This window comes from Vicugna pacos, chromosome 2, assembly GCF_048564905.1.
Source record: "Vicugna pacos chromosome 2, VicPac4, whole genome shotgun sequence".
Lineage (NCBI taxonomy): Eukaryota > Metazoa > Chordata > Mammalia > Artiodactyla > Camelidae > Vicugna > Vicugna pacos.
In genome coordinates this window covers 107,600,975-107,627,846 of record NC_132988.1, presented here as the reverse complement: position 1 = coordinate 107,627,846, position 26,872 = coordinate 107,600,975, and the positions used below count along the sequence as shown (strand labels likewise).

The following is a 26,872-nucleotide window of genomic DNA, read 5'->3' as shown; positions in this document are numbered from 1 at the left end:
TTTTATTGTCTCTGCAGTGCTGGAGTGAACATTCTACACATCCATCTTACTGTCAGGCACATTAGGAGAATGCCAAAGTAACGTTGTTCCCCAAATAAGATTTTGTCAATTTACAAATTTATTTTCCACCAGCTGTTTTAATAGAGCACCTATTTCAAAGCACTCTTGCAAATATTGAATATTATCAGTCCTTTCATTTCTGCCATATGACAGATGGAACTTTATTTTCTGTTCCTGTTTCAATTTGCAGTTCCAATTACTAGAGCATTTGAGAATATTTTATTTGTTTATTGAGCATTTGTGCTTCTTATTCTATGAGCCTGATCACATTATTTCCCATTTTCTGTGGTGTACTTTGTCTTTTCCTCATTAACATACATGCCTTTATACATCTCCCACCTGACTCCAAGTTTACAGGTCTTTTTACAAAGGAGTTAATCCTTATAGCTTACATATGTTGCAAATATTTCCCATTCTGTTCTTTATATGTAATCTTTTGTATTATGGATATATTTTACAATGTCAAAAATATATCACTTTTTCCCATGATGGTTTCTGAGTTTTATAATATAGTGCTTTTAAAAGCCCTTAATATCCCACGTTATAAAAAGGAACACTGCTGTATTTTCTTTTAATACATTTTCAATTTTATTTTTACATTTAACTCTTCAACCTAGAATTTACTTTATGCTTATGATGTGAGGTAGGAACTAACTTTCTGCTTTCCCAAATAGATATCCATCTGTATAAAGACTGTTTCTTGAATAGACCATCTTTTCTACACTGATTTAAAAGTTTGTTATAAACTAAAGTTTCATATATGCATGGGGGTTTTTCTGAACTCCCTGAAATAATAGGAAATTTAATTTTGCTTCTTCTTGCTTTTAGTTCTCTACATGGAAATGACATTTCTGTTGTGCCTGAAGGTGCTTTCAACGATCTTTCTGCATTGTCACACCTGTGAGTATCTAGCTCATGAGTGTGGGTTTAGAACAAACAGTCCTCTGCCGCCTTTTTTATTGTCACATCATAAAATGTGATTGGTTCCATCTTTAAATAAAATGTAAAGTTTTTCTTTTTTTTCTTAATTGAAGTATGGTCAATTACAATGTGTCGATTTCTGGTGTATAGCACAATGTCCCAGTGATGAATATACATGCATATATTTGTTTTCATATTTTTTCATTAAAGATTATTACAAAATACTGAACAAAGTTCCCTGTGTTATACAGAAGAAATGAAAATGTAAAGATTTTCAATTTAGATATGGTGGCCTCCGCAAGATAGCCTTAATTTATCCTTCTGACCCTAACGGCCCATTAGTTGAGTTCTCTTTGCTTATAAAAATGTCTCCTCTTACAAACATGGCTCCCTAACTTCCTAGCCTACACTTTTTCTCTTAGTGCTCTCTAATTCTAAATATCAGCTCCCCTTCAATGCCATCTTGCCAAACCCTGCTTTCCAAGGCACATCCCAAGTATCTGCTGCTCCAGGAAGCCTATACTGATTTGCTCAAAGTGGATTCATTTCTTTAGCAAATATGGCTCAGCATTGACTATGGCACCATGCAAAATAAATTAGACAAGGTTTAAGGCATTCAGTGTGGTAGAGGGGAACAGCCAAATCCTCATATTGGGTGAAATGTTTTTCCTTTGCATTCTCTCAGAGCAGGCCGTTTGTACCTCCATATTTCTTGGAAGTACAATAAAACAATTTAATAATGAGGTCCAGAACCCTCCACTGGGTCAAATTCCGCACTCCCATTTTCTTAGTTGTACTGTTAAGACCATGGCAAGCAGGGAAGGAGGTTCAGAGAACAGCCCTACAATCCAAGGCTTTCTTAGGTCAGGCTGAGTGTGGCGTCACCTGGCGGCAGTTACCTGCTTCAGCTTAAATATCAGTGTCAGTTGGCTCCTGGTTCTCCAGAAGAGGTTGCTGGCCATACTTTTTCTTGGGTTTGCCCTCCTCTCTAAAACCTTCCAAACCCCAAGAAGATAGGAAGTTTAGAAAATTGAGAGAAGGGGATGGGCAGAGGCTAGGAACCAGTAGTCACTCATGTGCCATCTGAATTTCCCTTGTAGGGGCTGTGCTGTCAGTGTAGGGTTTTGTCCATCTGACTGTTTGGCACTTACTGTTAACATTCCTTCCATGAAACTCTTAGGTCCCTAGAGGCAAGACCTCCAGTTTTTCAAGTCTGAGCCCCAGCACCTGCCTCAAAGTTGACATCAGGGCCACTTCTCTACAAACTCCATGGAAGTCATGTGCCTGAGGTCCCATGTGAATGAGACCCCAGCTCAGGGGTGCGGGACTGCGATGCCATGGCAGAGAATGGCATCCTGATAGTGTTAGGGTCAGAAAAGGCCGCAGAGGGAAGGTGCTGCTTGAGCTAAGTAGCATTGTCCTTTAAGTGACCCTCTGCCCCAAGGTGGGAGCAGTTTGAATCTTCTTTGTCATGTGTCCTGTTTTGTCATGTGTTTCATGTGTCTTTTACCCCCTAGATCACAGAGAGCTCTGCTCTGTTCACTTTTTTTACACTGTCTCCTGGCATAGTAAGGATTTAGCAACTGTCAGTAGAGATGAGATCAAATGACTCAAGAACCTCATTTTTAATTTAGAAGAAAGTTTCGAATCTGACATGCATAGAAACATGACATTTACTACACTCCAATTCTCAGCTAGAGTTGGGGATTAAAATAGCTACAACATAAAGTATTACGGCTTTACAAGTATATTTTGAAAGTCTCTTAATAAAAGAATAAGATGAATTTTGCTTAGACTTTATACCTAGAAACATGACTAATCTGAAGTTAATTATAAATCGGAATTGATCAGTTTTTAAATGTTACTTTATGTGTATACTGCTTGTGCGCAAGCTTGGTGAATTTGTGAACCCGTTGGGGAACTTATCTGGCCTCAGTTTTCTAATCTGTAGAATAGGTTATTAATAGTATTGACCTCACAGAGTCTCTGTTTAGGATAACATGAGGCAATTCATGTAAATGGCATAGCACAGCTCCCGCATACCATTAGGTGCAGAGATGCTATTATCTTGATGACGTTTCCTGTCACTACAACTGCCTGTGTGAGTAGGAACCAAAGCTCTGAAATGGAAAAATGTTAAAGGGACAGACATCTAATGACGTTCCAAATCAGCCCTGGGGAACGAGCTTTGTGCATTTTTATTATTTCATGCCCTTCTTATCCTCTTGCCTTTGTACTGGTCCTTTACACTGAAATATCCTTTCCAACCTTTTCCACCTACTTGAATATAAGTATCTAAAAGTTCCGACTTCCTAAACTACCAGTCTCCCAGAAAAGTTACCCTCTCTTCACAATCATCTTGTGAATTTTTCTACTGTAGCACTTCTAATGAAAATTATTTGTATGTATGAGTATATGTTAATCTCCTTTGCCAAAGGAGTTTTGGGGGCTAAAAATAATGTATTATTTGTATTTGGGTCCCCTGCACCTGGCATAATGATTGAGTCCTCAGTAAATCATTGGTGAATGAAGGACGTGTTAGTCTACATTTTGGGTGTGCCTGCACCCCGTATAAACCTGTCTGCAGGTACAAGGAGACCTTGTAAAACCAGATGAGTGTTAACTCTAGTGACAGCTCACTAAATTGCAGTTGCACAGAATTCGGGAAAGTGGGAAATTGCCAATGTCTCCATTTTCTTCTAAATTTTTATCAATAAATCTATAGGCATTTTCTACTGAGCATCACTTCGAATTATGTTCCCTTAGGAAATAACAGTACTTCTGTACTTGTGCGTGTGTGTGTGTGCTTTTGTGGTGTTGTTTTCCAGAGCAATTGGAGCCAACCCTCTTTACTGTGATTGTAACATGCAGTGGTTATCCGACTGGGTGAAGTCGGAATACAAAGAACCCGGAATTGCTCGCTGTGCTGGTCCCGGAGAAATGGCAGATAAACTATTGCTCACAACTCCCTCCAAAAAATTTACATGTCAAGGTATGGCTTTTAAGCATTTGTACTTCTGTAAATAAAAATCCATCATACTACTCTTAAGAAGAGAAAGAAAACTGCGTGCCGCTAGGTTTCAAAGGCAGAGCCGAAAACCTCCCATCAGTGGTTGCCACTTCCTCCCGTGCTTGGGGAAGACAGAGCCGTCACCTGAGGAGCCCAAGGAAAGAACTAGGCTTCTCAGATCAGTCGGGTGACAATCCTTTGGAAATTGACTAAGTTGTCTTTAAAATATACGAGGAAATGAAAAGTACATGATTTCTGGAAATTCCTCTCATAGCCTCTAACAAGTCAAATGTTTTGCTTCCGCTTTGTCTGAACGTGGGCCCCGCTCCTAGGGCTGCCAGGGCCCTGTGGCTTCCCGATGCCAGGTAAGGAGACGTGAGCCCTCCCTGTGCTCAGGCCGGACCCTCCGACTCACATCCTGTGTTACCCTCTTCCTCTGGGGACCGTGCTGTTCCTTGTGCACCTGTATCCCTCGCTTTCCCTTCGTTTTCCATACTTGTGAATGCCGAACGGTGTCTCAGTAACAAATAGTTTCCCCGCCTATTACAGGAGTGATCTATGCCCAACATAGAAATCTCAAAGAATAGGGAAATGCAAACAATAAGAAACTTGAGAACCAAATTTAACAATGAATAACAATACCAAAAGAGAACCACTATTCCACTTGTTTTGTGTGTCTTTCCACTTCTAGTCAAATATATGGGTGGAAGTTCCTCCCCAAAAATGGGATAGAAGGTTAGCATCCTTAATTTTAGATGTTTGGAGACGACTGCTCTTACTTATTAGATAGAGGAGAGAAATTCTTGAAGATTCTAAATGTATAATCAGCAAAGGTTTATTACACACGTTTTAGGCGTAAAACTAAACCATGGGTGTTGTGGAGCACGCAGATGTTTGCAAACCTAGCTGAAAAGGTAAGGTTTCCAAACTTGAATGTTTAGGCCGGAAGAACATTTCTAAACAGGTAATATTGCACATGGGTCACAGGGTGACGCCCAGCCTGGCTTAGCCGGGGCTACATCCCAGCCTCCCTTTCCACTGGTTGTGTAACTTACTAGCTTAATCAGCCTGTGTCTCAGTTTCCTCACGTACAGGCAGAGATGATGATAGAACGCACCTGAAAAGGTTTTGTGAAGATTAGATGAGTTATTATATGTAAACTAAAAAAAAAAAAAAGAAGATCTAAAATGAAAGAAAATGTCATTGTCACAGAAACAGAGAATAGAATGGTACTTTCCAGGGGCTGGGAAAATGCGAAGACGTAGGTCAAAGGTACAAACTTTCAGTTATAAGAATAGTAAGTTCTGAGAATCTAATGTGTGACACAGTGACGATAGTTAACAATATGATATCCTATACTTAAAAGTTGCTGAGAGTAAATCTTAAGCATTCTCCCTCCGTACACACAGAAGTTAACTACATGAGGTGATGGATGTGTTAATTATCTTGGGAGTGTTAATCATTCCACACTGTGGATGTATATCAAATCATCAAAGGTTGCACATTTGAAATACACACAATTATATTTGCCAATTATTTTTCAATAAAGCTGGGGGAAAAGGATCAGTTTATTTAACATACATAAAACATGCTTGACTGCCTTACAATAAGCACTCATTATAGGTCAGCTGCCAAATTTTTATTATAACATTTCAAAACACCAACCAAAATATGATGTGGGACAACATGCCATGATTTATTGACAAAAGAAGGAAGTTTTAAAAACTATGTTCCCTCCTCCAAACATTTTAAGTGAGCATCTGATTTTTTTTTTGTAGTTCTAAGTGGTTACAAGAGATGTAATTTGCAGTGTATTGTAAATATCAATATTTAAAACAAAGCTCTTTTAATGTACTTTTAAATATGTTTGGTGGAATCTAAATATCACAGCTAATTTGGGGGAAAAAAAACAAGATCTTCAATATTTTAAGTTGTTCTTTTTCCTCAAACTTCTATTTTTCTCCTTGAATTTTTATTTCCAGTACCTCAGAGAATTATATCATTCTTTGCTACCAAAAAGATGTATATAATTTGAATTTTTAAAATTCCCTACCACCAAAGATCTGTGAGTTTTAAATTTTTTCCTTAGAATTAATTATTGCCAGTAATACTTGTGCAACATTGATTAGGACAGCATAATTATTTATCAATATGTTAATATTTATTTTTAAAATTGAAATTAAAATTGTATTGAAAATGCCTTTCTGGGATTATGTGCATTGATTCCAAGAGCCTTTGCAAAAAACCAATGTTTTAAATTATTCTTTCGCAGCCACAGATGTTCCCCTGGGGCGGTGCCCCATGGTAAATTTCTGGTGGGCTGAAAGGTGTATCATTTTTCTGTAAAGTGCAGATGATCGTCAGGTGGGAGCTAGGGGAGACCCTAACGTAAAAAGTTACTTGTAACCATGTTATCGGGCAGATCGATTCTAGAAAGATCATATGGGCAAGTTGAGAGACTGCAGACTGATTCTGTTACACTTTCTGGACCCAGGCATACTCATACTCCGTCTTGAAGAATGCTGGTGTCTATCTGTAATTCTTAAAGCTTAGCATTCTGTGGAGATATTTCTTGAAAACAAAGTATTTTATGATAATGTAAGTTTGAGATATTCAAGATATTCTTCTTAGAGCATCATGGTTCTCATTAATTTAGTAAATGTTCCCAGAAGTACAACACATACATACACACATACATAAATGTCTAACTTAAAATTTATCTCACTGATTTGACCTTATTTCATTAATCACATCTTATGTTCTTAGTGTAGCATGAATGGAAATACACTGGAAGGAAAATTGGTCTGGATCAGTGTTGCCTGATAGAACTTTTTGCAAGGATAGAAAAATTCTGTTTTATGTGTTATCCAGTATGGTAGCTCTAGTCATGTGTGGTTATTGAAATGTAGCTACTGTGACTGAGGAAGTAAATTTTTAATTTTATTTAATTTAAATGTAAACTTAAAGTCATGTGTGACTAGTGGCTACCATTGGACAGTGCAGTATCCTGTAAGATCTCAGAGGGAGAAATCGTGTCTGAAGAGAGTGGCTGTAAAAGATTTCGTGCAAGAGTGTCTAGGTCAGCTGTCTGGACAAGTAGTCAAGTGTGAGGACAGCACTCTAGGTGGGTGGACCTGCAGGAGCCGAGCTGTGATAAAGGAAAATGCTGGAACTGTGGCAGATTAGTTTAACATTCACTGAGTTATCAAATTAACATATCATATATATTTCAAGGTATACAGCATAGATGTAGACCAGTTGTCAAGAAGTGTAGACATTCAGAACTCAACAAATATAATGCAATTACATTTAGCAAACTGTAAGACTGACTCAGTTTTTCTATAACTTAACGTAATTTTAGAGAGATGGCAAACACTGAAACTCACAGTGTTCTTTGCCAGCATTTCTCGGTGTTTGTCAAAATATTGTGAACCACTCTTACGTGCTTTGCTAGAAATATTTACTCGTCATAAATGGATTGGTAGAGGCAAAGTATTCTAATCTATTAATTAAAATAATTAACTCTGGGAAATCTACTGAGTACTGTGTTTTTGAGCTTACATGCTTTATGAACTTGAAAGCAATAAATTGATGCTTCTCTAAATATTTTATAATTTGAGGGGTTTTTATATGTCAATTTAATTTTTTCCATAATTATGCCAGTTTAATATTTTATTTATTCATGAAAATCATGTAAGTACATACTCCTAAATATTAAAGTTTGTAAATATGTGATTTCAAATTACAGCAGGAAAATAAATAGTGCTTATTTGAAAACATGTTTACATAGCTATATTTAAATATAATTAAATATTTTCTCTACTAGAAAAGGCAATGCTATTATTTTGAGCAATTAATGCTTTCAATACAATTTTTTATCTTACATTTTTCATAGTATATTCTTTGTGGTATAATCTCATAGTTTCAGTGCACAACAGAAATAAATGAACTGGATGAAATAAATTGGCAGAGCATGTTTAATTAATACCAAGATTAGGGCATTCTTGAATGGAAGCAGATGGTCATGACTTGTTGTTATAACCAAAATGCCATGTCCTCATCTTTTAACTATCAGATGAAATTAAAATGCTCAAGCAATCTGCAAAAAAATGGAGGCTTCTGCCCTCTCCAATTTTTCATTGAAAATGTCACTGTGGAATGTAGACTATTGTTAATTTCTAATATTCCCTTTATTGCTCTTGGTTTAGGAAGTTTTAGCTGTACAGGCAACTAAATTGTTCATTTTTAATTTGACAGACATTTATCAAACACTTAAATGTGTGAGCAATCTAATGGAAACAAATCAAATGTTCCTTCTTTCATTCAACAACTATTAAATGATTGCCTGTTAGGTATCAGACATAGTCCTAAGGTATAAAGAATACAGTGCTGGAGGAAGGTATAGCTCACGTGCTTAGCATTCATGAGGTCCTGGGTTCAATCCCCAGTACCTCCTCTAAAAATAAATAAACCTAATCACCCCCCTGCCAAAAAATAAAATAAAATAAAATAATACAATGATAAATAAATAAATAAAATTGTTTTAAAAAGAATGCAATATTAAATAGGGGGAAAATGCCTTCATGAAGCTTATATTCTGCTGATACATACAGTTATTAAATAGATAATTTAAAAATAACATGGAAGTTTAGTGATAGAAATATATATATAGTGTTAATAAGTATATCAAAACCAAACAGCTGTGGAATGATAACTGATACCACCAAGTCCATCAGGGCATCAAGAGATCTTACAGTGAGTCAAGTGGAATTGAGTCTGGAACACAAAAGAGAGGAAGCAGCCCAAATGGGCAGGTGTCGGGTAGCCAGGAACCCCAGTGAGGAGGCAGAGATACGGTGCTCAGCATACTTCATTGCTTTATCGGTAAAGATCAGCTAAGGTATTGAGAAACCTGGGAACTTTCCATATCCTAGAATGATCAACATTCTACCCCAACATGGTTGATCTCTTTTGCTAATTTTGTAGGTTAAGAATCCTCTAGATTCTAGAATTTCTAGGAAAAATTCCACATCTCTTAGTTAATAATATTGTAATACTGTCATTTTTTTTTTCAGTGAAATTGATGTCTTCCTTTTTGGGGGATGTTCTTGACAAGCCGAAGGCCTTTTGTTTTGTGTATCAAAATTATTGGTTAATATTGTCCTTAGTCACTTAACCAACGTATGAAAGTGATTGAATAATTCAGCCCAAACTGCAGTGATGAATAATTTAGTTAGAGCAGTTTTGAAGTAGTATTTAGAACGTGGTCAAGTCCTTTTCTCATTTTCAGATTCAGTATTGCTAGCACGTAGTTATAATTCTGAAATAACCTTAGCTCTAGGGGATTATGGTTTACTCACTGGCTAAAGAAAAATTCAGATTTCTACATAGTTAGGCACCATCTTTATAAACAAACAGGTTATTTTTCATTATACTTGTATTAAACTTAAAACACTGTGAAAATTTTAACAGACATTTATTTTAATAGGTGATGAGAACCAATGATTTTTTATTCTTAGATATGGTACGTCTATGTTCTCTCTAATGCAATAATTCTAAAAAATAATGATTGCTCTTTTTCGTTTATGTGTGACTCAAGAAGTTGATTTACTGGCCCAGGTTTCTATGTGTATGTAGCAAATGACCAGGGGATACCAGAGGTGCATTACCCATCTTCGTGTTTTTGTTTAACCATTTATGTAATGCAAATTTATAGGATTTTAATCCCCCATCACCTAAGGACCATGTCCTCCCCTCCTCCGAAACTACAGGGAGACCAATGGATTCCCTCTGGCCAATTTCAGTAGCTTCTTTTTGGCTTCTTTGTCCTCTTTACATCTTAGACAGTGGCCACAGCTCCTGCTTCTACATTCTCGTTGCCTCTTCTTCATCCCTTTGCTGGCATCTCTTTCTTATCCAGTCTTTAATACTGACATACGTGAGGTTCTCTCCTGAGCTCCATTAAACTAATTGATTTCAGCCCAGTAGCTTCAGATATCTAGCCATGACTTTTCTTACAAACTTCAGGCTCATATTTCTATTCACTTAGTGAATTTCAGCCCCTTACTGGCTTGCCAGAACCTTAAAACACATCTTCCAAAACGTGCAGTCCCATTTTCCACACGCTCTTGCGACGGTATTCTGTAGTTGATGCATGTGTCTCTACTGCTGAATTACTCGTTAGTTATGCTCAGTATCCCCTAATTTTTCCTCAGTTGCCTTTGATCTACGTCTGACTTTATACTAGAAGATTCTGTTATTTGACCCATATGTCCAAGGGACACCAGAATGAAGGCAGACCCTGGGATATAGTTAGAAATTTCTGTTTGGAGCTTTCAGTAATAAATCAAAGTGAGATACGATTATCAGTGGGTGGCAACATTGGTGTCAGGTGCATCGCTAGTGATTTGAGTCAAGTAAGCAAGTCTGTCTACAAGTTTTAATGGATTTGAGGTCCAGCAGTTCTTCCATTATAGATTAAAGTAACTGACAGAGACAAATTGGTAACCAAACTTTCTGCTCATCTCCCCTTTGAATTATTAAGCTAAACACACCTCTAATCCATACAGCTGATGCTACAAGACTCTCTTAAATCAAGGCCTAATCTTAAATCAATCTAGGTATCCTAGACTGGCCTCCATCATTTCAATGTCGTTAGTACCATTTGTATCCATGAGGCTAGATTTCATTTCTCCTTTATGGCAAACATCTTTTGAGGGCTAATGTTGGCAGTGATTGAACATTTCTTGGAACTGGTAAACATTTGGAAGGAGGAAAGTTAGAAGGCGGAAATTGTATCAGCCAGCAAGTGGTAGTCCCTTGCCAAGCAGCAATACAAGAGCAAAAAGAACCTCCCCTTCTTAGTTTTGTGCTGTTCTGTCTGGTGGTTGTCCATGCCAAGTTTACAAATCACAGCTGCAGTCCTTAAAAACAAAATCATTAAATCTAGGTGTTGCTACCCAATGGGAAATTATCTCTCAGTGCCCTTTTCCACTCTCCCGTGTTTTTGATAATAGTAACCCCGAGAGTTTTCCCAAATTTCAAAAGCTTCTGGCATAGACAGAAAGTACTCAGTGAGCTTGTAATGAATGAGTAGACATCAAGCTCGAATTTGCCTTTGTGCTAAAGTTTGAACAAATGTGCAGAGGAAGACTTCCTTTCCTTTCTCCTTTTAGGTAAACCGCTCATGTCCTCCTAGCCCCCCGCCTTCTTTGGAGTCTAAGCAAGAATGTCAGAAGTTGCTGTGGCCTTTGTGCTTGCTCTCACTATAGTCTGTGCTCAAAATTCATTAGCATTTCATTTAATGCTTAAAGCAACCCAATGAAATGACCACCACTACTCTCTTGACTCCACACACTTAAGGAACACATCTAGCTCACTACCTTGGCCTGATTGACTTCGGATGCTCTGCCTAAGATTCTATGCATTATGATCAGAAACATGTCTGATTCTTGTTCCTGGGCACCTTCTTTTCATCTGGGGCTAATCGAGTGTGCAGAATTCCCTAAGTGTTGGTTTGCTTGTAGAGAGCTGCTCTAACTCTTCTACCATTTTATCATAACTTGATTTAGCATCTCCCTTTGGCTCTGATATCATCTCTTTGTTATAGAAACAGATTAAAGATGTGATTACCCTTGAATAAGAACTTTCAGGAGAGGATCTCAAAAAAGCATCCTGGATGGAAAATGAATCACAAATTGATGGCAAACAGAAGATGGAAGATAGACTTAGAAGAAAGGCAAAGTGTGGGTGGGAAGATGAATGAAAGAAGAGAGCCAGTTACAAGGGATACAGTTCCAAAGGGTTAGAGTATAGAAATAAGCAGATTTAGAAAAGCCAGGTGGATGTAAAAATTACATTATAAGAAGGACATTTAGTTTGGTGCAATTAGAATGTAAATAAAACAGGGAAAGGAATCATACCATTTTAAGACATTTGGCCACATCAAAGGATGCTGCCATTCGGAGTTTATATTACATAACCCACAAACATCTTTTGAATTATCCGTCACTCAAACTCAAGTACTGTAAATAAGAAATTCTCGTTGAAAAAGCTATTGTAAAAGAGGGATTTGAAAAAAGAAAAAGCAAACAGAATGGTAGTTGTAGTAATCCGCTTTACCAAGCTAAATAAGTTAAAATTCGGTATTTTATATATTCCTAATCCTGATGCCGCCGAAACAGCGGGTTTAAGAAATCGTCAGGAGAAACCTGTGCACCTGGAAAAAAGTGTGTTATTTTGATCCCTGTTCCTAAAATGAATATGTACAAGAGAGCAACGGTCTCCCTTTGTATGCCATAAGAGACTGCAGAGACTGAAAATAGTTGAGGAGGGTTTGCTATATCAAAAACCGAATTTGGTCCCGGGAAAAAGTGGAGAAATTAGTGCTTATCAATCAGCTATGGTTCAGTGGATATTTATTAAATAAATCTTGACTGTGCTAAAAACCGAACAAAGACTACTTCAGCCTGGCAGTTTTGTGATCTGAATACTCTATTAAAATAATTCTTCAAAAATGTATCCAGTTTTTTTTCCCTAAAACAATCTCTAGCTTCTCATCCAAATAATCAAACACAATTTTTGAAAAATGTCACATTCTGCAGAATAAGCTTAGACACTGCCAACCCTGAACCCCTCCATTCAAACCACAGCCTGACAGGGTTTGAAAGCACAGAGATAGCCTAAGAGACAATTTTCTTCAAGGTCTTGGGAAGTGGCCAGATGAATGTTTACAGTCCTTGCAGTTGCTGACGTGCTGTTTTGCTGGTGTACATTCTTAGCTGCCTCATTCTGTGCCTTTGTTCCAAGCGTCTTCTTTCTTCTAGCCCAGCCAAGAGAGCCATTGCCATTTGGATATTTCCTTTCCTGGCGCTGATTCTAAATGTGATAATTTTTGCAAACACAAAGCCAACTATTGTGGGGTATTACATTAATTTAACTTACTGCTCTAACTGCCAGCATTCACTTCTCCAGTGCGCTGAATAGCTAAATTCATTTGATAAATACGTTGGTGAGGGAGTGAGAAGTTAAATTGCTATGAAGCTCACTTCAGTATGAATCCCAGAAATTTTCCAGCCACAATTTGATGCAACAATTGCACGGTTATTCTGGTACCAAGAAGAACTGGAGGGGATACTGGCAAGACCTTCCCTAGTGACGGGGGTGTCACTAAAACAAACAACACCCCTTCCAGTTAATGCAGTCATCCTCAGAACTGTTACCTACTTCCAGGTAGTTAAAAAAGAAACAGGAGTCTCTATGTAAATATATTTCAGGGTTTTAGCTGATAGAAAAACTGAACAATATAGAACGCTATCCTTTTTTGGATTATACTCCAAAACCATTCTATGAATATGTAATTCCCAAGGCAAGGGAGTATTTAGATACGAAGAGTTTTAATGGCCATCATGTTAATTCACATTTTCTTTCATACGTGAGTTTCTGTCAGTAGACCAGTGGCTTACCAAGATAAAAACTCAAATCCGTAGAAGAATGTAACTAACGGAAGTTTCTATTAGCACAAGCCGTGTAGCTTTTGGGATGGAGGTACCTTAGAAGATTAGAGCAGTGATGGTAGCGTCGGGGTTGCTGTATGGTTGACTCAGATAACTTTGCTAGAAGTGATGTGCAATGAATCAGGCCCTTAGAGTTATCACTGCTTGTTCCAGTGAGGTTGAGGAACTTCAGAGAGATTGGTGATGAAAGCAAAAATACAATTAATGTTTACATTATAATATATTTGTATTTTAAATGTAAAAATGTCACTCTGACAGTGTCCTCATCAGACAGTTACCAAAAGGCAGTCTGGTGGGCTCTCACAAGCAGGGCAAAAAGTAGCATCAATGGAACAAAATTTTATCAAAGATGGTACAGTAGCCACATTGTTAGCCATTTATGGAGCAAATCTGTGCAGCCAGAGGAAAGTGGCCACAGCTGAATGTATATTTAATCTAGACCTTTCATGGATCATGAGATTTTTCTTTTTTTAATGTCTATCCCAAAATTGCAAGTAGAGACCGCTTCAGCAGTGTTTCCTTCTCGGCAAGGAAGACACAAAATTCTCACCCATCACGTGCCTGTGCTAACGTACTGACAAACAGAACTAAAGGGATATGAGGGCGAATATAATGGAGGTTTCATTTTTGGTACATTTTCGTCCACAGAAATGTGGCAGTTTGTATCTCCTGTATGAAAATACAGCACTGAACTAAGATTTGAGCAGGGTGCATATTGAGGCATTTTTAATTGCGTGGATGAATTTGTACTTATTCATAAAACTTGCCCTCCTATCCCCCAGCACACCCACACACACACACACACACACACACACACACACACACACACACACACACTGTTCTTTTGGGATCCAAGGCGTACCCTTCCGTGCTTGTTGGCTGAATAATGAAGTTGCAGGCACTGGCCGTGGAAAGATCCACATAAGCTAGTTGGCTAATAAGCAGGTTGACCCTGTGACGTTGGCATCATTAACATCTGATCCTAACCACCTACGCTCGCAACCCAGAGTCCCACTCTGAGATCCAAGAGTGTCACCATTACTTCCCAATGAAACGACTTCCTGACCCATTCTTAAAGACAGTGTCATGATGCTGATTCCTGGTTTGACATGGAAGAGGAGCACATCTAGCTATAGCTGTGTTACAGTAATAATTTTATACAGAATTTACTGTTATGTTAAGGCATTGAAATAACTCCAAGTGAATTGAAAACAGAAAGCATCCACTCCTCATATTTTTCAATTAATTTTCAGGTCCTGTGGATGTCAATATTCTAGCTAAATGCAATCCCTGCTTATCGAATCCCTGTAAAAACGATGGCACCTGTAACAATGATCCCGTTGACTTTTATCGCTGCACCTGCCCGTATGGTTTCAAGGTAAGTAGAAGCTGTCGTGGGAACTAAGAGCTGAAAACGTAGCTTTCCTAGGTGGGGCCTCATCTTACTGTGGTGCTTTCTCTATGAGCCGAGAACTACTTTATTTACACTTAACTTTACTTGACCATTTCTTCTCCAGGGCCAGGACTGTGATGTCCCAATTCATGCATGCATCAGTAACCCATGTAAACATGGAGGAACTTGCCACTTGAAAGAAGGAGAAAAAGATGGATTCTGGTAGGTCGCTGGTCTGTGGTCTGTGTCTAAAGTACTGGAGCAAGAATAACTAAGCAAACATGCGTTTTTCCTTTTTAAATACAAGAGCTTTATTTTTTAAAAGGATGCCAGAAGTCTGTTCAGAAGAAAATTATGTATTAGTGTGTCTCAGAACTATTTCAATTTAAAAACAAATAGAGACATTGAAATATTCTCAACCCAGGATGCTACAAAGCCAAGAAATTTAAAACCTCTCACATGCATACATTATGATTAATCAAGTCAGATTAGGTCAAGATAAAGAGGTGGCTCTGTCATGCTAATTAATAGCCAAATAGTCCCCTATTGCAAATAGTCCCCTATCTGTTACTTTGTGTATTGCTTTCACGGACAGTGTGTAATGATAAAATGTAGGTCCCACTGAAACAGAACATTAACAATCATTTCCAAGCCACAATATGAGCAGACAAACATGCTGTGAACATTTTTATTCTGGAGTTGTTCAATCATATAGTACAATTACTTTGGATGTATTGCATAAATCATGAAGGAAATTTCTTACAATGACACACATAATTTCACGTAAGAGTGCTAATCTACTGCTAAAGATTGTTAGAAGTATCACATTTTATAATAAATATACTTCATTAGTGCATTCTGTTATGAAATTGTCTTTTCATCAAGACTTTACTCAAAGATTATTCTGATACCTATCAAGATGAAATGTACAATGGCTTACGCCAGTGAAAAGAATTGTATCTGTTGAGATATAAAGGGAATATTCACATGTTTATAATTGCGAGGAAGACAAAGTTTTGTTCTCAGATTTCTTTTTTGCTTTGAGACATCAAGAACATTACACATAAGGTAATAGGGGTTGTAATTAAAAAAAAACAAACACACACAGAACCATTCCTTCTCATTTATGAGCAAAGAAGCATGAGTTATTTTATTAGAGCACATCTCGAGATTAGGATATCTGGGACTGTAGGGTAAATGTTGCTCATGTTTTAGATCTGCAAATATTTTGGATTTATTGACTTACAGGACCATGGGGCCATATGCCGTCTTACCACCAGCAAAAATTTTCTTTCTCAAATTGTTTCTGGTTGGGGGATATTACCTTAAATTGATGCTTACAACATGTCATTTAGAAGCATTTTAAGAATCAATTTCTTGTCATTAAAATCTCTGTAATTGATGAGTGTACTTAGTTTTTTTCAATATTTAGACCATATGGTATGAAAATTCAGGAAGTTTTTTTTTTTTTTTTGGCCTTTTCTTCCCCTGGCATTCAGGTGTATTTGTGCTGATGGATTTGAAGGAGAAAATTGTGAAATCAATGTAGATGACTGTGAAGATAATGACTGTGAAAATAACTCTACATGCGTCGATGGAATTAATAACTACACGTGCCTTTGCCCACCTGAGTACACAGGTAAGAAGACTAGGAAGTGCTCTGCCATCAATCTGTGTATCTACTTGAAAGCACCATCGGCACCCGGCTGCATGTGTTTAGCAAACCATTGTATTATTCAGTAACTGACAGGTGTTTTGGAAATTAGGTGTAATGTACCAACAGACAGAGTTAAAGATGATTTCAGCCAACCAAATAAAAGTCCTGGTGAGCTCAGTCAGAACACAGGCATCTATCATAAAGTCATGCTACCCAGCACAAAGGAAATTACCATGCTGAAGCTTTTACTCCCACAACTAAATGTCATTTTCATGCAAAGTGTTTTTCCAGTGCAGACCAACCGACCAATACGTATGGGAAAAGGGGGCATATCCTAACATAGTCAAAACATAGTTAAGCACTTGAGAGTCTTCCTGTCCATCCTTGTTTCTTCATTAATGAGTATTTGCCTCTAGTAACTCACGTCCTTCAAAATAAGTCGCAATCAGGAAGATACTGATCGCTTTGGATAATCTTATGAGGTCATCTCCCCCTTTTGTTGTATCTTGATACGAAATGTCAAGGAAAAAAGGTGATACATCTCATAAGATGATTCAAACTGCTAAACTTCTTCCCTGGATAAACCAATTTCCTATAAAGTCAACATCAAGTTTATGACTTCCCTATTACGTCAGAATATCTATTTTGATTGATTTTTGTGCCTATGAATAAGAAACTTCATAGTTGCAATCTTGTTTGCCTCATAGACCATCTAGTTTTTGAATTGATAGAGAAAAGGAGAATGATACATGTTATGTTTGTAAGAAAAAATGAAGAAATAGGTTCTGTCACTTTCTGCAAAGTTACCATTTTCATTTGGCTGGGTATTTTTCATTAATCATTTTTATTTCCACATATATGGTTAAGAATATTAGAGGGCGACGTAGCTACTTGGATGACTGAGGTTAACATCTCTAAACATGAAGAGTGAAATCACACCTTGTACAATCAACTTTCCTGGGGATTTGTTTAAAAAGCATTGAAATTTAAGCTTTTATGGAATACTCACACTTTGCATTTTAAGAGATATTTTTCTTGATGCGAAAATGCTCAATAGAATAATGAATTCCTATTTTGATACCCCGGGTCTGTTTGAGAGATTCTGCAGCTGCCTTTTTCAGTGGTATGATTTTTCCTTTCACACCACTGAGGCATTTGATGCCATGTGAAGTAATACACTAAATTTCCAGTAGACATTTGAACATGTTATATCATCAGTTGCTCTATTATAAAATACATATATACCCAGTCCTTGGACACCTTAGGAGCCAGAATTTGAATTCTCTGTTATGCACCCATCTGACATGGCTAGGAAGAGTTTAGGTGCTACATAGCTTTGATCTTCACACCAATATTACTTGTGTCACACCTCAGAGATTTGCCATTAGCCTGAGCACAGATTCGGGAGCCCTTGGAGCTACCCTGAGAATCTGGGTTTTATTGGATGCGCTAATGTAGCCTTGTACCAGCAGCCCGATGCTTGCACTAAAATCCTTACCCCATATTTCCTTATCCCATCATTGTTCTAATCATTATAGAAAGAACCTAATTCACTTAATGTCAGAGGCCTCTTTAAACTAACCTACTCTGACCAGGACAAATTGAACCCGAGCATTTCGAGCACAGTTTGGTTAGCCAGTGTGCTCCTGAGCACAGACACGGGGAACAACCCCTCACTGATGACAACTGAGGCTTGAGAGCGCTGCTGTACTCCAGTGCTCACACGCCTTTTTTATGATAATTTATAACTTGAGTTGGTTTGGAGGGATCTGCTGCTTTAGATTTGCTATACCTCATTCCTTATCCATTTCTTTGAGCCTTTGTCTTACCTTCTCCCCCTTCATTTTCCAAGCTCCCTTCCTACACCTCATCTTCTTGAACATGTCTTCCCCATCCCGGAGTGATTCAGTTCAGTGCAGCCTCCTCAGAGAAGTATTCTGAAGCTCATCTCCCTGGGTCAGACCTCTTACTTTGAAACATGTCCAAACAACTCCAGAGCTTAGCACAGCCACCCTTCAGCCAAAATGTGACATCTATAAGAGCTGTCACGTGGGAACCTGCCATGACCGTTCATCAAGAACCACTTGGTTCTCAACAGGAATTGAGTGAGAGTCTTCTGGCCTTTTCAGTTATGTCTGCTGCAAATACCAGTTTGCCTTAATTCGGGCTAAGGATGAACAAAAATACTGCACTCAGCAGACAGTTCAGAGCATGCAAAACATGAAGATATTACCCCTGCAGCTTTAGGTTGGGCTTTCTGGGCAGTGAGGAGTCTGACAGTTTGGCGTTAGAGCAGCTCTCTGACCCAGGCACGTTTGCAACACGTCAATTAGCTGTAGCATTTTTGTCCATGTGTGAAATGAGCTCATTTACAGAATATCAAACCACCATCTGCAGATTTTGAAATCAGTGGCACATAAGTGGCCTTTAATTATAGGAAGGTGTAAATTGGACTCTAGAGTTTTAGATCTTGCTTTATCCAAGTCTGCAGTTAGGGAGACATTTTCTTATAGTGTGGCTGTATTGTTTTAGATTTAAGTTTGGTATCTGATTAATGAGCATGAGATCTTGGGGCAGAAACCCTGCTGTGCTCAGGGAATACAGTAGTGTTGTCATTGTTTAAAAATCATTCAAGTCACAAGTTGCTTTTCTGTTTGGAGATATTTTTACCTCCAAGGCATTCAGTGAAAAAATGAACTCTTTAGTAGGAGCAAATAAGACTATTAATAGGGAAAGCTCGTAAATCATTAAGGTGGAAGTTTTTACATTTGGCACCCATGTCAGAAATCAGAATGAATATGATGTGTTAATCCAGAGATCGAAAAGCAGTCTGACAGAGAAGTCATGATGTTGACAGGCAGGCTATAAAACACGGCTACACATTTTCAAAATAAAACGAACCACTGTTGGGAAATTTATGAAATTTATTTAAGCCCATGTAACTAAAACATCACAGTAAATAGTTATTGATTTATTGGAGGACAGAACTCTGTCCTTTCCGGCTGCAGGGATTGACAACATAAATTTTAAGGGTTAGTATTGTTTTTCTGTTATGTTATCCTTCCTTCAGCCTCCCCACCTGAGCATCAAAACTGTTCTTTTCCACCGAATTCAATCCATCATCTGTCCTTCAGTTGAATAACATGTGACTGTGGATTGCTAGCATTCTTCAGAAAAGAGTCATTTTTGAAAAGTTAAATTCATTGTGATTCTAAATTAAAAGTACTATCACTAAACTAAATATTAAATAAGATCCAGAATTGCTAAACAAATACTTTAAAAATCTACTCCAGAGTTTTAACTTTAGCTTGAGAGATTATGTTTTAAGTTGTGGGTTTTTTTTTTAATAATTATTGTATCTTTTCTAAACACAAGGCATTTCTTGAAAGTAAATTTTCAAGGAATTACTCATATTACACTAGCTCAAAATTTATAAAAATGAAAATTGTAAACATGGCACCCCTGCAATGTTGAAAAACTTGACACCTTTTCTTAAGCTCTGGTATGAATTTGGGTGCTGAATTTTAAAATGCCATTTGGTTTTGCATGTTTCCGAAGAGTCAGAACCCTGGATCGGCTCTGTAAAGAATGTATTTCTGAATTAACCCTCTTCTCACAGGACCACATACAAAGATGATACAAAATTGATCACATTTCAACCATGGACACTACGTAATGGGATGGCATAAGTCCAGTCAATGAAAGTTCACATACGAGTCGGGCATGTAAAGACTTAGAATGTATTTTGTGGAAAGAATTCAAAACATTTTAATTTTTCCATTGTGTCCCATGATCTCTCTGTTTCCCGAATCTCCGATGCCCACACACAAACCATTCTGTGCACACCTCACAAAGCAGAGCTCCCGGTTGCTCAGTCACCCGGGCTAGCCGCAGAGCTCTGGCTCGCTGTGACAGCCTTGACCCTTTGCCTTGTGTCCTCCTTGTCTGTGCGTTGGCCCGGCTGTAGGTAAGCAGTCTTAAGTTTGCTGCACTTCGCTCCCTCGCCCTTGGCTTCTCCGTGGTTAATGCTGTGCTTGGCTCCCTGTGCTCTGCTGTTGTACTGCAATGTAAAACGTCTTTTGTCTCTTCTGTCTTTGTCGCTGCCAGCTGCTAATCTGAATGAGGTGGAAAAAGGTTAGTTGCCTTTTAAGTCTATTATGATTTTATTTCAGTTTCCCTCTTTCTCTTAAAGCTACGTAGATTTCATGGTGTGGACATGGTCAAAGGAATGTTGACAAAAATGAAGCCTGAAATCAGTATGTCATATCAGTCATTCACATCTTTGATGTGTGATGATTATGCCAAATACTGTTTAAAAAAAAGTCTGAAATGTGCTTTACCAATTTCTGGAAAGCTGGGAAATAAACTCTCTGGGAAGAAAGTGGCCAAAAAGAAAGATTGTTACTTTCTACTTTTTACTTATCTGTATGCTTTTCCTTTTTTAAAGATACCACAAATATGTATAATTTTTATAGTGAAAAAATGTTAAGTCATTTAGTACAGGAGAGAGGCAGTCACTAGAAAAAAATTTTAAATAGTGAGAATTTTCCCCTAACTTTAAAGTAGGACCTTTGGTAATTTGAAACATGCAAAATGTTAAAGGATGTATATATTTATTAAAACATTTTATCAGGTAAAAAATTACCGAGCCCAAGTGGTTGATGTATAAAATAGCATTGTCGAACTCACAGAATGTCGTGAGTACTGCGCAGTATTTTTAAAGCATAAAAAGAGCCGTGTCTAATCACTGACATCATCTGGTGGGCGTGGCTTTCCTAATACATCCGGGCCCAGGAAAGGAAGTCCTGGAGCGCTTAGGATGGTGGGCTTGTCTGGGGAGTCATCATGGAATACTTTGTAAAATTTTTACCTTGGAGAGTCAGAATTATACCTAATAACATTATATTTTTAGTCATTAAGCTTAACGAAAAGTCTTCAAATTCTCAGTGTAGGCGCACCATCCTAAAAGGAACATAATATATGCTTGTCTTGACACTTTCAGTTGTATGTGAAGCATTAGCAGTAGGACTATAGTGCTAACATGGGCTACATTATATAGCAACTCTGTCTCCTCTTGCTAATAAGGACTTCATTTTTTTTCTCTTGCACTGTTCAGGTGACTTTCTGGGTTTGGTCATGTACTCTTACTATATGCAAAGTTAAGTTAAAAAACATGAAAAAAATTGTTTCCTATTTTAGAATGTAAAAAATATAGCCTGTGTATATACTCTGTGGATTAATGCATCCAATACCATGCTTGGTCAAATGTCATCTTTTCTTTCTACAAGTACTAAAGCAATTGGGGCAAAGATGTCTAAGGTCTGATTCTATCTCAGAAAACACAATGACAATTATTCTGTCACAGCAACATGTCCTTAAATAGTTACAGATACCCTCAGGAGCAAGCTTGGAAGTACGATCGTGTGTTACATCACCACACGGTTTCCTGTGTTGACTAAATCTCATGCTTATGTGTATAAAAGATGTCTCTTATTTCCAAGAATCTGCTGCTGACTGAATTTGCTTTTAAAAGCAATCAAACCGTTTTCTATTGGTTTTAATCTAAAACTTAACTAGAAATGAAATTTGAAGGGTAGTTTTCTTAAATAAAAAGAAGCTCTGTAATTAGGTGACATATTATTAATTTAAAAGAACTCTTTAGATATGGGCAATAAGGATTTGAGCAATAACGTGTCTGAAACAACAAGAAAGCACTCCTCAAGGATATGTACCTTGTAAGTAGGGGTCCAGATGCAAACCAATGCCTGACTGGCAGCAAGACATGCACTCTAATCTGGGGGCCTTCCCCTGGAACCAGTCCCTTCTTATTTGCTGCCATCTTCCAGGCTTGGCATCTTTTCACAGAGACTGACCAATCCTTTGTCCCGAACGAGCTTTCCTTCTGCTGCCTCTTCAGCTTGCTATACACAATTCTCCCTTACGTACACTTGAAAAGAGTAAAGCCATAGCCACAGAATTCTGGTGCAGACCGACATCTACTTTACTGACATATGAAAAACAGAAAGCGCCTATTCAGTGCCTATACAATTAATTAATGAATTCCCCTGATGTTTATCTCACGTAGGGCAGGTGGGATACTGATGAATTTATGTAGCTAATGGGAAAAGCTCAAATTTCTCATCCTAGCACTAAAATCTATCAACTCTGGAGCCTCTCACAGTCCTTAATGACATCTATCCCATCTCACTTAGATATTGAGAGTAACATGGAAGAATGTGTAAGAAAACTCTTTAAAATGGCTCTACTCCAGAAATAGCAGGGGTGGCCCTCGAGGACAGGTTTAGGTTTTGCATCATTCAGTCCCAACCATCATTACTGCAGTGACGTGCTTTAGATGATTTGATGTCATTCTCAATAGCAGAAGACTTCTTAGGGAATTTTGATAGAGAAAATTCTACCTAGAGTAAGTTATATGTGTGAAGGAATTTTCTCTTCCCATAGCTTTCAGTACTATCGTTTTTTAAATTATTATTTTGTCATTTTATTTGCCGTGCTCACTTCCAATGGAAAGGCTTTATTTAGCAATAAGTCTTTGGTTCTCTTTACCCCCTTACTCTACTTTGAAGCAGAAGGAAGTACTGAATGTTGAAGAGCTCTCAAATTTGGCTGTATTTTTGTGTATATTTGGGTTCTCATGATCTCTTTATAACAGTGACTCCTTCTGTTATTAATTCTGCCTCGAGATGTGTAAGGTCTTTACATAAGAGTCAGTGTATTTGCAATCGTATGTACAGTTTGTTTTAACTAGAGGGAATATTTTGGCAGCCTAATGATACTGTGTGATTGGCATTCATCTTCCAACCTTTCAGAGCCTTCTTAAACTTCTTTGAATCTCAGAAAACATTTTTAAAATCCTGTTTTCACTTTAGTTAATAACCAGAGCCCATTGAGCCCAAAACAGTAGTTTAGGTTAACCAAGCCTTACTCAATCTAATTTGGATTTATTTATTTTGAAAATGAAGTTAAATATTTCTGCAGTTTCAGTAGCTGTTGGAATTGACTACATTATTTAACTGTTCCAATGTGGAAGAACTGAAAAACACCTCCTTTTTTTGTTTATTTATTTGAGGAGGTAAGTTTTTCCATTTAAAACATTCAAAAGATATTTGTAGAGAAAACACCTTATTCAGGACACTGCTAAACACTGAAAGTGATATGAAAATACATAAAACATTGCCCTCACCTAGCAGGCAGACTCTTTGGCTTTGATTCTTCATTGCAAGTTCAGATTAGGTCAGTTATCTCACCAGTACAAAGCCATCATTTCTCATATTTCAAGAAATTTAACAGCAAAATAGAGCTACTTTAATGATTTTTAAATAAAGAGAAACAATTTTTGGGAATGCAAAGACTAATCAAACATTCTGGCAAACAAACATTATGAAGCAACCCATTTCATCTCATTTAGAGCAAAAGAGAGCCCATGAAATGATTTTTTTTTAATGAAACATCTTAATGCCCACATGTATAGCATACTTCCTCAAACCTTTCTGTTTTGAACTATGATGAACTTGACCTCATGTGATTGCACTTTGGTAACATCCGCTTATGTGTGTGTCCCATTTGGCACACCCTTTGCACCAGGAGGACATGTATGTATCTTCAGAAATTCATGGTCCCTCAAGATCAATTACCTGTATTTCTATGCTAGCAACTGCATTTAATTAAGTTTGTAGAAGTAGGTATGATCTGGATAGTTTATTGACTCTTATTATGAAGATCAGTTAACTATTGCTAATTGATAGGAAAATTTCAGGATAATAAACACTAATAAAAAATACATCAGGTCATTATTAAAAAGAATATTCAGGAAAAATTACCTCTTTAAAAAAAAGTTAGAACAGAAACGTACTATTCGCAAGTAATCCTTTACTTACTGATGGAACTAAATTCAATGATTGCTATCACATCTGATCAGGATACTGAATATTCAGATTGGAGACTGAGAATCTGCCTGTGGTAATGTGCGCCGGTGCCTGGGATTATAACCTTAAGCAGCGTATGGAACAAATAGGTCTGGCCTGGGTCAGCAAAAGAGGAGAAAAGAGAAATACTTTTCCTTCAGGTCCAATTCAATTAACCTGTTCCAGGATGACTCCCATAATCCCGTCAGCTGTGTCCATGCTCTCATACAGTTCATCCATCTCCCTGCTGCATTGCAAGGTCTGTGAGAGGAGAGAGAATGGCACTTTTTATATGAGTAGAGAACAAATGGGAAATGTACACTTTTCTTTTTATGAATTGTATGGAATTTTTTAAATTAGGTAATGAGAAACATTCAGGTCCATTTATCTGAATCTTTCTCAAACATGCCATTTATATTCACCCGTCCTCTTGATTCCTGAGTTCATCCTCTCTACTTCTGATGGAGATAGTCATTATTTGGCAGCAAGATTGTCAGGATATCCGAGTCAGCAGGCTACTCATCTAGTCCAGCCTGCAAGGGCAGACCTGAGACTGGGAGCTCGGAGCACAAATCTGCTACCAGTATTCCTCATTCTCTCTGCTTCCCTGCATAATCCATCAGGCTATCCTTCATTGATATTTATGAGTATTTTCCTTTGAAAAGCGATCAGATCGGTGCTATCTTTCACATTTTTCAACAACTGTTGTGTATCTGATCTGTGCCAGATCACTTGCTAGTGAATACAATGAGGAAATACAAAAACACAAATGAAGGTATCTATCCTTGCCCCAAGTAGTGCAAGAAATTAAATCTCACTTATTCCCAGTAGGCTGCTTTTTTTGATACCTTCCTTTGCTATGCTGATTCAAGTAATGAAAAATAGTTACCGTTTTTCCAGGTTTTTCTTGAGCCCAACAAGAGCTCAAAATGCAAATATTTGAAGAGCGGTGCGTCTGACCCTCCAAAAATCTGTGTCCTGGGGATGCTGTCAGGAATTCAACCAGACTTCCTCCCTGGTTCCAAGTCTATTTGAAACTGTCGTAACGAATCAAATTGAACACTAGAATTCTGGTTCAGTTATTCAGATTGCTGTCATAAGTTCCCTTTCCATTATTATCAATATTAATGATGCCTTCATACTGAAAAAAGAAAAAAAATAACTAGTTCGGTTCAATTTATGAATAGGAATAAGAACAGGCCGTGATGTCAGGCCCAGAATCCTCCCAGTCCTTTTTATGCATCCATGATCCCCAGGAGACAGTCAGATTATTTCTATTTCAGAGAAAAAATAAACTAATCTGGTTCCACTAGCAAAACTAGTGTCAGTTAAGTGTTTCAACAGTGCCCTGTATTTATATGTAAAATTGTGTTTGTAGACATGGCCAACCTGACTTTACAGGGCTAAGTTTTGGAAAAATATAAATGAGATACTTATTAATTCAAATCCACCCTTTCCCATTGCTCTATTCGTGTAAAACAAATTAATGTTCTAAACAGAGTAGTTTGAGTTAGAAAATTCCCAAAATCCTGATCCAGGGACAAAATGACCAGCCTCTTCTCTGCTGAGCAGACTTTGAGAACTGAATGAGACTCAGCAGGACATACTGTTGCCCAAATTTCTTGGTAGATAGAAAGCAACTGATTGTCCATCCAATAACGCTTCAAAAATGTCTTCCCTCTGAATAGCACAGTTTACCTTACCAAAAGAAAAAGTCTCTTTAGGGATAATAATGAACTTTGCATCTGTGTAATGTAGTTTTCAATAATCAATGAAATAACAAATCATTCAGCCCGTTTATAGGCCACGATGCTGTCTCTATTCTAGTCACTAAGTGAAACTTAAGGGATACTGGAAAATTAAGCATTTATCTTATGTCTCTGATTTTCCCAGATTGTAATTTCCCCAGAGTAAGGACTTTGTCATGCACATCCTTCAATCATTTGCTGGGTCTAGCTCAAGATATCTCCACCCATCCCCCAATATTTTATTATGAAAATTGTTCAACTGAAGCAGCTTTGTTTTTGGTCAAATAAAATAGTCTCACTTGTAAATTAATCCTACTACATGTGATTAATTTCCTTCTACACTATTCTTACTCATTTCAGGAAACATTTCATATTAACTCTCATAGATCGTGTAATATCTTCATTATTCATTGATTTGTCAACTGAATCACTAGAGTTATGAATTTTCAATAATGCAGTAAGTTAAACCAATATTTTTTTTAAGAAAAAGCATGTTTAAGAAAGTGTGTGTGTGTAGAAAATGCAAATCATTTTTAGTGACAAGATTCAACTCAGGTGTCATCCACTCATCGTGAGCTTTGATGTCTTTGACATAATTTAAGTTAATAAAACTCTTTGAGATGATTATTTTATAATTCATGAT

General features: G+C 37.5%; 1 protein-coding gene across 3 annotated transcripts in view; it reads left to right on the top strand.

Annotated features, from left to right (window-relative positions):
- SLIT2 (slit guidance ligand 2) overlaps window positions 1–26,872 on the top strand; it is a 351,115-nt gene that overhangs the window by 290,577 nt on the left and 33,666 nt on the right. For all 3 annotated transcript variants that reach the window (XM_006208114.4, XM_006208112.4, XM_072945820.1), the window contains 5 exons: window positions 889–960; window positions 3,810–3,973; window positions 14,760–14,884; window positions 15,024–15,121; window positions 16,399–16,538. In XM_006208114.4, the coding sequence (XP_006208176.1) occupies window positions 889–960; window positions 3,810–3,973; window positions 14,760–14,884; window positions 15,024–15,121; window positions 16,399–16,538 (599 nt within the window). The remainder of the gene's footprint in view (window positions 1–888; window positions 961–3,809; window positions 3,974–14,759; window positions 14,885–15,023; window positions 15,122–16,398; window positions 16,539–26,872) is intronic.